The sequence below is a fragment of the Galeopterus variegatus genome, unplaced genomic scaffold (assembly GCF_000696425.1).
Source record: "Galeopterus variegatus unplaced genomic scaffold, G_variegatus-3.0.2 Scaffold2470, whole genome shotgun sequence".
Taxonomy (NCBI): domain Eukaryota; kingdom Metazoa; phylum Chordata; class Mammalia; order Dermoptera; family Cynocephalidae; genus Galeopterus; species Galeopterus variegatus.
Window position 1 is genome coordinate 132,317 of NW_007728581.1, and position 11,466 is coordinate 143,782.

At 38.1% G+C, this 11,466-nt stretch overlaps 1 protein-coding gene across 1 annotated transcript in view; it reads right to left on the minus strand.

Moving 5' to 3' along the window:
- LOC103597929 (dynamin-3-like) overlaps positions 1 to 11,466 on the minus strand; it is a 152,185-nt gene that overhangs the window by 27,072 nt on the left and 113,647 nt on the right. The window contains exons 12-13 of the mRNA XM_008581809.1: positions 7,421 to 7,472; positions 6,570 to 6,599 (exon numbers count right to left, since the gene is read on the minus strand). Coding sequence (XP_008580031.1) covers positions 6,570 to 6,599; positions 7,421 to 7,472 — 82 coding nt within the window. The remainder of the gene's footprint in view (positions 1 to 6,569; positions 6,600 to 7,420; positions 7,473 to 11,466) is intronic.

An 11,466-nucleotide genomic window follows, 5' to 3' on the forward strand; every position in this document is an offset into this window, starting at 1 on the left:
GCCAACTGTACTTGTACATTGCATCTCAATCTAATACAGTCAAATGAATTATTTTTTAAAGGAAACGAGGGGAGGGAGTCAGAGGGAAAATCATTACGTTTAATCAATAAATGAATCATAGAACTTTAACAATGAAGTATTAACTATCTTATATTCCTTTAAGAAGACAACATACACAAGAATCCTATTTTCCAAATTAAATTGTACTGAAGATAAGCAATGCTCAACAATTATCTGCCATCACCTGTGATGCACTCCCTCTAGTGCCTATCCTCTCTTCTTAGAACAACAGCTCTGACCTTCAGGTGGAGAGGCGACCCATCCCCACTTCCAGGCCATGTGATCTGGTGAGGCACCACCCCTGTCCCGTATGATCTGACTTAAGTCAATCAGTATATCTCATTCTCTGGCCACAGTGATTGGTTCAGGAATGAGCACATGATCCAAGCCAGTCCAATCAGAACAAACCTCAGGAGTTTTTCTGAAAGTCCTGAGAGAAAGACTTTTATTTTTGTTGGATTCAAACCAGGAAGGAAATTTCCTGGGACTGGTGGCAGTCATCTTTCAACCCTTTGGAGCCCAAGAATGGAGCCAATAGCAAAGAAGCAGAACCAAAAATATGGAAAGAAAGGAACCAGTTCATCATAACAGTTTGACCCATAGATTAAACAGTGCTTAATTCTATCCCTGAAGTGTTCGATCACATAAGCTAAGAAGTTTCCTCTTTTCCAAGGTCACATAAGATTAGTTTTCTGAAATTTACATCTAAAAAGAATCCTAACTGATATAGATGTTTGTACCAAGAAGTCAGGTGATAGTGGGGATTGAGAGTGACAGACCCTAAAAGACAGAACTATATGTGTGGAGAAAGGAGGAGAGAAGGCTGTGAGGAGCACTCTGTCTTAGGCTAGGAAGTAGGCAATCCTTGATACCCAGCTGGAAAAAACTGATTAAACTCTCACAAATCATGTACTTAACAAAGGCTAAAGAACTAGGGGATTCTGTAGATAAATTTCAGGATGTTGGGGTGGGTTGTGTTGACAATTTTTTGAGACCCGTAGGAGGTCCTAAGAAAAAGAAACTAATGTTCACTGAAACTAGCTATCAGAAAGTAAGGAGAGAAGAAACCCTGTCTTGATAGGAAAGGTCTTTTCTGCTTGCAGCCTGCAATATAAAAAGGTTGATAATCCAGTTGCCTGGAGGCTTATAAGTTTGGGAAAGCCAAATCTCATACTCCAATCCAAAGTTAGAACAATAGTTGGCACACTGGCAAACAAAACAGACACTAAGCCTGGGAATAGGAGGTATCCTGATAACCAGGATCGTGCAAGCACCTGCTCTGCTCTCTGCCTAGGTAAAAAGTCTTCCTAGTTATACAACCACAGTTGGATGAAGTCTGGGGCCAAGAAGCATGTCAGCGGTGCCTTCCTGTCCTATACGCTTTAGGCTAAAAGAATGAATTATTAGTCATGTAAATCCTCCTGCCCCTAATATATTCAAACTCAGGGAATTTCATCCCCATTTCTATTCAGCTACTCACACCTGAAGACAAACAGTGTTCCAAAAATATCTGTAGCTATCTCATGTTGGGACCCTCCTCCAGTGTCTGTTCTCTCTTACTCCCGCAACACCTCTGACTTTCAGGTGGCATTCTTTTGCCTCTTAAGCCTTGAACTACAATATCCCACTCACTGACTTCAACCTCCCACCTCATCACTTCTTTCCCTTAATCCTAGTACACATTTTCTTTGATTTCAATAAAACCTCCAGTGCCTTGGCTTGTCCATTTCCTTTCAATTTTCAGTTAATACCATCCTTTATCTTTTTTTTCCTGAGCACAAGCTCAGATTATATTTTCCTTTTTTCCTTGTAGTTAGGTGAGCCCAAATGACTGAGTTCTGGTTAACAGAATATAAACTGAAGTGATGTGTACCACTTACAGGCTAGTCCTTAAAAACCTTCCTCAGGCTTCTGTCTCTTTCCCATCTGCTGGAAGAGTGAAGAGGAGTCCAAAGTCCAGTTCATTACTGACTACATGAAGCAAGATGCCCCTTGTCTTGATGACCTTCACTGGATTGTTACAGCAGCATGAATTAAACTTTTATTATGCTAAACTACTAAAATTCTGGGGTTGTTACTTGCTTGACTTATCCTGATTAATACATCAATCAAAACCATTCATATTAAATTATACAGTCCTATACTTAAACCTGTCTCTCTTCAAAACTTTAACTCTTGACCTCACCTGATGCCGTCCTAGAAAAACCGCAGCTCAGGATATCCTTGTAATTATCTGCGTTCTCAGCTTTATGCTACCTTCCCGTTGTAGAGTAGAAGAGCAATTTAAAAGGCCAACAGGACTGGTGCTATCACTGGACTCTTAGATGGTCCCCAACACTGCACAGGATCTTCCACAACCCAACTATCTGACAACTTCCCCCAAGTTTCCTGCACTCCCAGAAACATCTAATACTACTGACCATTCATTCCCTCCTTGAAACTTCTCTCCCCTTAGCTTTCATTCTGGTACGCTCCAAGTTTTCCTACCTCTCTCTTCTCTTTATTAGACTCTTTTCAATTCCTCATTCTGCTTCAGTTCTTCTTTCTCCATCATCCTTTAAATCCAATATTTCTTTCTATGTTCTTATCCTTCAGAGGTGTTCTCATCTACTCTCATGGCTTCAGCCACCATGTATATATTGACAACTGTAAGACTGTTCCTCATTCTGCTTCAGTTCTTCTTTCTCCATCATCCTTTAAATCCAATATTTCTTTCTATGTTCTTATCCTTCGGAGGTGTTCTCATCTACTCTCATGGCTTCAGCCACCATGTATATATTGACAACTGTAAGACTTATATCTGCAGTCTACATGAGTCCTGAGCCTCAAACCTAGTGATGTCTCCAACAGGCACAACCATATCCAAAACTGAAATCAGGACCTTCTTCTCCCACCTCCCCTGACACCTGCTCCTCCTTCTGCACTTCTGTTGTCAGTGGATCCACTTACTGTAAGCCTGGGAGGATGACTTAACCTTCCAACAACTAATTATAACCCTTCAATTCTAACCTCTAAATATATTTTGAATCTGTCCCTTCTCCTACATACCTCCTACTATCAACATTTGTATTTTTCTCACCTGAATTACTTCAAAAACATCAATTTCTATACCTCTAGTTTTACTCCTCCAAACCATCCCATTCAGCTGACACACAGATCTTTTCAACATAAAAATAAGTTGACATCCCTTTCCTATTGTAAATCCTTCAATGGATTTCCAGTACTTTTGGAAAGAATAGTTCCCTGTCTTTCTGGACTCTAGACACTTTTATCCAACTTCCCACTGGATATTTTTACTCTAATCTCCCATGGTGACTCACACTCAACTAAGCTATCCTTCCTGACTCTGGATCCAAATCTGACTCTCTCACTATGTTCCTTTCTCCATGAAGGGCAACACCATCTTACCTGTGCCTAAATCAGAAATCTAGATGGCACTGCAGACAATCTCCAGTTCTCTCCCCAAAATCCAGTTCATCACAGATCCTTTGGATTCTCTCTACTTACCAACTCTAGATTCATCGTCTTCTCCTCAAATCCAGTACAAATACCCAAGCCCAGATCACCATAGTTTCTTGTCTACAGCAGCCTTCTAACTAGTCTCCTTTTTCCAGTCTTGTCTCCCTTTCAAAGCCTTTCTCCACTCCATAGGCAGAATAATCTTTCTAAAATGTTAATATGATTGTGCTTAAAACCTTACAATGATACTCCACTGCTTTCAGCAACACAAAAATAGCTTTAAAGGATCTTAGGTCCAGTGAAGGAAGACAAAAAGATAATAAATAAATGAGACTGTTTTGAATAATAAAATGTAATAGTGTAGGACATTGAGGAGGGAGGGTGACTTTAGATCCAACAGCTGGCCTCTTGCAGAAGTGATGTTTCAGTGAGACCTGAAGGCTCAGAAGGAGCCATGCCTTGGAAACAAACGTAAGTAAATACTATCATCCCTACTGGGCTGTGAGCTCCCTGAGAGCTCTAAACACAGTGCTCTAAACACCCACCACAGTTTTGGGCACATGCAGGTTTCAAGTATATGTTTAATGAGTGAAGGGATGAATGAAGTCTAAATTTGAATTTTTGAGCAGTCCAACTTCAGGTGAATAGTGTGCTCACATTTTTTGGACATGTGTTTTAACATCAACTTGTAGAACTATTAAGATTTCTAGGCAGAGAAAAATGAATGGGATTTAGACTAAAGAAAAGTTTTGCTTTCCTTAAATCCTTCTAAAATATTTCAGAACAGATGCTGCACAGCAATTGTTTAAAACCAGGAGCCCTGAGAGGATATTAAAATGATTAACCACTTGCTGGAATACTGCAGGGTGTTTCAGCCCCACCAACTATAAAAGCCAGACTTCATCAGAAGGCTGGGCTTCCAGGCTCCCTGGCTTTGAGCCTCTTGACAGGAAAAACTGGTTTCATACAAACCCAAATCAACATCAGATACTCAGATTCATAAAGGAAACAATTTCAATTCATTATGGCTCATTTCTGCTAAGAAGGAAAAACTATAAAGAACCCCTTAAAATATACTGTATCGTTTATATATTATTGAATTTGACTAGAAAATAAGATACTCAGGTTCATAATCCCTTAGTTGCAAATTGAAAGTTTGTTGGGTTTTTTTTTTATAACAAATTTGGCATCCAAACCTGACCTGATGTGAGAGGATTTATTTTTTTCATTTAGTCTAACTATTGTCACTATTCATTTGTTTCACTGTAGAAACAGAATGTGTCTTATTACAGGTGCTGCCTTCAACCCCACAGGAATGTTGGTTAATATATGACAGAGTTATATACCGTTTTTCTAAAATCCAAAAATTTCTGATCTTCAAGGCATGTCTGGCCCCAAGGCGTTTGGATAAGAGATCTATATTCTATTATAACACACCCAATTCTACAATTTTGAGTTATAAAACTTCCACAATGTGCGGGCTTTGAAGTACTCAGCAAAACTGAAGTCTCAGAAACACAATTAGTATGATTTTAGCATTTTAATATATGACAGAGTTATATACCGTTTTTCTAAAATCCAAAAATTTCTGATCTTCAAGGCATGTCTGGCCCCAAGGCGTTTGGATAAGGGATCTATATTCTATTATAACACACCCAATTCTACAATTTTGAGTTATAAAACTTCCACAATGTGTGGGCTTTGAAGTACTCAGCAAAACTGAAGTCTCAGAAACACAATTAGTATGATTTTAGCATTTGGAAGTAATATCACTGAAAGCTGTTCCAAGTTTCCTTTCAGATCTTATTTATAGTACACATTTGTGCCATTATACTATTGCTTTTCCTATATGTATATACTTCTATGAGTTAGAAATGGTTCTGACCATGAGGAAACTTTTATAGGTAAATCCTTTATACTACACCTGGCTATAATCCAGACTTTGCAGAGATAAGAATAATTTGCCATAGCTTCTAATTTTCCCAAGTGTTTCAACATTCTCATTTTATAACTTTTAAATTTTTCTTATACTTATTATTGTTTCTCCTAAGTTTCAAGAAGCAGTACCTACGTTCTGAGAACAAGGTTTCTACTCTTTACAGAGCATGTATCTCGTAATCAGCAGCAAATCTCAGTATGTGTATTACTTGATACAATCACCCTGCAGCAATATTTTCTATTCTTCCTATCAGACCTCTGAGCAAAATCAGGCTCGATATGTCCAAGGCCACATGGTTTCTAAGTGGCAGAACAGAATCTGAACCCAGGAATGTCCCCAAAATCTGTATCTTCCAAAACATCATGGGGCAAATAATTGAACCATGTTCTAATCTCACTCTCAACTTGTGCACAGTTGGAAGAATAAGGCTGCTTCATCCACGGTAGAAAGGAGAGTACAATTTTTTTCTAAATGCCTAGGCTAGTCATTTGGCAGTGTTTTTACACTTCCATAAAATGAAAATATAGTGTCTGATTTCAAAAGATTCAACTCTATACCCATATAAAATGTCAATCAATGTAATTTTGCTTTTTGTTTTATTATTATTTTTAAAAAATCAATACAAATACTTGGAGTTGTGTAGGCTTATCAACAAACACAGCAAAATCAGATGTTCAATATCACCCACCTTTTAGAAGCATCATCTATATTTATTGAAAATATTATCACACAAGGGGAAAAGAAAGCCTTACGCCTTATAACAACATAGCATAAAAGGACAGAGATGAAGATCATTAATGATTTTAATTATTTTAAGTCCCATTAAAATTAGAGAAATATCAAAGCACCCACAGTGTTAAGGGTATATTATTACAGCATTTTTAGAGTTTACTAGTTCATACCTTTCAATCACAGCAAGTTATTAGCAGTGAAGGGATGAACCCTATTAAAAGGATTTTTACTTCAGTGATAGGGTGTTATAAACAAGACAATCTAAGTTTTTAAAAAATTAGTAGCAAGCGCTAGTTGAGTTAATCAGTTAAAGACAAACCGTGCCCTTGGGAAGCTAAATGAAAAAGCAACAGTAAAGCTTACAGAACTTAGCTCGTACAATTTGCCTTGAAGGCGGAAGATTGGTTCCCTGAAATAGCAAAGAATTATATGCTTTAGTTCAGAAAAAAAGTTTTTAAAATAAAGTCTGTTATTACCTCTTCTCCTTTCAAAACAATGGGAAAAAAATCTATAGCAGAGGTTTCAATTTGTTCAATAATTGTACCTCTGAATTTAAAAACAAAACTATAAAATCATCATTGTTTTGACTTGAAAAGAAATAACAATGCAAATATTCATTATCACATAAAACATAAAAGAAACAGCAAACTGTTGGAGTTAATACAATCTGCAGAGCGCTGTTAGTCAGAGACAGCTGATCAGCCCCAAAACACAAAAACTCAAAAGATCAGATCTTCTTAGGAATTAACATCTTCATTAACCAACAGGAATTTAGTGTGGCAGCCATTAAATTCAACAACTGCCTTCTTTGTGAGCTGTCCCTTCACTGTTACCAAGCTGTGCAAATGTGTGAACTAGTCAGCAGCACCAGAAAGCTCATGCAACTACTCATCATGTTTTAACCTTGAACTGCCTCACAGATTCAAAGTTAAATTAAGTTCAGGGTAATGTAAGCAAGCAAAAGAAATCACAAGGAGTCACACTTGAAATGCGGAGCAAGTAGCAGAAAAGTTATTTCAAATAAATTATTACGGTTAACTGCATAAAATAGACAAAAAGAAGGCAATTCACTCCAAAAACTTTAAAAGCAAAATTGAAACAAAACAAAAAGTTGCATTTCAAGCAAAATTTGCACATGATTAATTTGCAATAAAAAAAATAGCCAATCAAGCGATTTAGTTCAAATTCCTTGGGTGCATGCATGCATTGATTCTCTTATACAAATCCTACCTGATTTCCAATTGTGGTTTTCTTGTGAACCTGACTGCTCCTCTGCTGAGCACTGAAAAAAGCAAAGGAAAGCAACACTGAAGAAATTCATAAGATTTTTTTCTGAACAAGTAACAGATACTAAAACACATACAGGCTTTTAAGAAAAAAAAATCAACAACTGAGGCAGAGCTAATATCAAAAATTCAGGTCAGTTTAATTCTGGAAGCAAAACCAACTCAGTGGGACTTCAAGTAGTAATTAACAATCACAAATGAAAAATACATCACCACCACAGGAAGACAAGCTACAATGCTGCATTATTAACAATAATGTATTTGTCCCATCCTACATGTATACAGAATAGCTGTAATGAAAATTAAGTTAATGCTTATATATATACCATGTTCTAAGTGCTTTGTAGATATTAGTGATTTTAATTCTGACAACAATCCTACGAGGCAGTTACTATTATTCTTCTCATTTTACAGATGGGGAGAGTGAGTTACTGAGAAGCTAAGGGACTTTCCCAAAGTTACTGAGTGCGTAAGTGGTGGTAGCAAGCAGTAAGACTCCATATCACAAACTCTTTGTAATATTATCTTATCTCATTGCTTCAAATTCTGCTATATTCTTACAATTTCCTTAGTGCATCTCTATCTTCCTAACTCTGGACTCAGACCTGTTTTTGACAACTCAACATCTCCACTTGGGTGTCTAATGGGCATCTCATACTTAATGGGCATCTCAAAACTGAAGTTCTGATATCCTCCCTAAAACCTGCTCTACCCATACAGTCTTTCCCTACTTAATTAGTGGCAATTCCATACAGTACTGACAAGTTCTTAGGACAAAATCTTTGACTCTTCTTTCCCTCACATTCCATATCCAATCATCAGCAAATGCTGCTGATTTTATCTTTTCATGATGTATTCAAAATTCAACCATTTTATTACCACTTCCACTGCTACCACCTTGGTCCAAGCCACCGTCCTCTCTCATCTGGATTACTGCAATCATTTACTTCTGGTCTCTGCTTCCACACTTGACCCCTGAAGTCTACTCTCAACACAGAAGCCAGAGGGATCCTTTTAAAAGATAATCATGTCACTTCCTGCTCAAAATCCTTTACTGCCATCAACCCCATTTCACTCAAAAGTAAAAACCAAAGTTCTTACAAGGGTGCATAAGGCCCTACCCAACTAACCCCACCCTCTTCCCCTTTGACTCTCTCCTCCTACCCTGCACCTGGTTCACTGGAGAGTTCTAGCCACACAGCCTCTGCTCTTTTTCTTTTTTTTTTTTTTTGGTAAATATGGTTGTTATATTTTCTTCCCCCCACCCCACCCCCAGTTTTTTTTGTGTGTGTTTGTGGGTGAATTAATTTGTTTATTTTTTTAGCTCCCACCAATAAGTGAGAACATGTGGTATTTCTTTTTCTCTGCCTGACTCGTTTCACTTAATATTATTCTTTCAAGGTCCATCCATGTTGTTGCAAATGGTAGTATTTCATTCGTTTTTATAGCTGAGTAATATTCCATTGTGTATATATACCACATTTTCCGTATCCACTCATCCGATGATGGACATTTGGGCTGATTCCAGCTCTTGGCTATTGTGAAGAGTGCTGCAATGAACATTGGGGTACAGGTATACCTTTGACTTGATGATTTCCATTCCTTTGGATATATTCCCAGCAGTGGGATAGCTGGGTCATATGGCAGATCTATCTGCAACTGTTTGAGGAATCTCCATACCATTTTCCATAGAGGCTGCACCATTTTGCAGTCCCACCAACAATGTAGGAGAGTTCCTTTTTCTCCGCAACCTCGCCAGCATTTATCGTTCAAAGTCTTTTGGATTTTAGCCATCCTAACTGGGGTGAGATGGTATCTCAGTGTTGTTTTGATTTGCATTTCCCGGATGCTGAGTGATGTTGATTTCTAACCCACCCAGCACACTCCCACCTTGGAGCCTTTATGCTACCTAGCTGCCTAGAATATGCTTCCCACATATGTCTGCATGGCTTCTGGCATCTCCTTCAAGTCTTTGCTCAAGTTTATCTTTTCAGTGAGGCCTAACCTGACCACCCTAGTTAAAACTGCATCACTCTAGGTCTCTCATCCCCTTTACCCTGCTCTATTTTCTTCTACGGTATTTTTCACCTTCCAACATATTATACAGTTTGTTTATTTATTGTGTTTTTCTACCTGATTTCCAATTGTGGTTTTCTTGTGAACCTGACTGCTCCTCTGCTGAGCACTGAGAAAAGCAAAGGAAAGCAGTGCTGAAGAAATCCATAAGAATGTAAGCTTCTTGTGAGCAGGGATTTGTGCTTGTTTTGTTCACTGATATGTCACCAAGGCCTATAAAGGACCTGCCATACCACTGGCTTCAACAAATATCTGTTGAATGAAAAGTCCAGTGAGGCTGATGCCATTATAACCCCCAGTTTACATATGAGCATGGAAGGTTAAAAGCCAGATCTGACTCTGACAATTTAATCCCAGAACCCACATTTAAGTACTATATTATCCTATCCCTCAAAAGGATGAAGGCTTCCTTTTGGTGGATCCATGAATAAACACCTATTGATATAAGAAATCACAACTCATTTTTATTATTATAGGAAGACGAGCAATACTCAACCCTCTAACGGGTTGTTTAATAGTTTATAGAAGCTGTTATGGGGATCAATAGAATAGTCTAAAATAGAGAAAAGATAGAGGAAAACCATCAGTCAACTGTTTAAAGTGAGGGGATGTTATGGTTCAGTAGAAAGTTAGAAATCAACACCACACTTAGAACACTTCTTCAAAATAGCAGACTTTTATCATCTCCCCTGATGTATTTAAGCTGCTTCTCTCCACTCAAACTCATGAAAAACCACACACTATGTTTAATTGAGGGTGGGTGAGGGTTGGGAGTTGAAATGTCACACTGTATTTGGTTGCTAAGGATATTTTGTGTATATTCCTGTTTTTCAATTTCTAATTTACTAATTTCAGCTTCTTCCTTCGTTTTTTGTTGTAATTTTCCCAGTTTTTAGTTAAATCCTTAACTCCTTAATCTCTTAATCAACCATTTATCTGAAAAACCTAAATCCACAGTATTCAGGTTTTTATACGCGAGGTTGTGAAAGAGGTGACGTTTGTGTCTGTCTGCGACAGGATCCTATGTGCCCTTGCTGCCCTCTGGCTACCCACCACGTCCTGGCACATGAAGTGTCTCAAGCATGGGCTTTAGGGCTTCGGATCTCTTCTGTACTTACTTTCTCCACTAAACGTCACCTTTCTGGGGCCCTCCAGGCTCTTCTCTCTTTGGGGATGAAACGGGTAAACTACTGTTGTAACGTGATCATGCCTTCTTTCATGGCTCATGGTTCTCTCTTCCAAGCACCATGATTGTGTATTAGGGTTTTCAAGGGAAATTTTTCTAAATAAAGCACTGACTAGTGTCAATAACTTCAAAACTGTGATAGACCCACAGGTGTTTACTTTAGACAAATTATTGGGCACCCTAAAATTATGTACTGGTACCCTTAAAATTACATAAGGAAAAAAAAACTGAATATAAAGTAAAAAGCACAGGGACTGCTGATAACTCCTGTGCTACCTTAGGCAAAGACTGTAACCTAAATAGACCTCAGTTTCTCAGCTGGAAGCACAGACTTTAACTTAAATGGAACTCAGTTTCTCAGCTGTAAAGCGTGTGTGTGTGTGCATGCATGCATGTGTGTGTGTGCGTGTGTGGGTGAGTTATAAGAGAGACAGACAGACAGACAAAAACAGAGAAAGAGAGAAGAGGTGGGAACTGGACTAGATGTTTCTTAGGTTCCTTTTAGATCTAGGATTCCTTGAGGTGCAAAGTTATGCTCAGAAGCTTATTAGCTACACTAGATAAGGAGAATTTCCACTGATAGAGTCTCCATCTTCAAAACGATGCTTATCTAGGGTCTACCACTTATAAGAATATGCAGGAGGAAAAACATATTTATCTTATAAGCCAATCTCAAATATTAGAGTTAGAACAAACACTAATTTACCTTTACTTTCCACCTAAAGAAT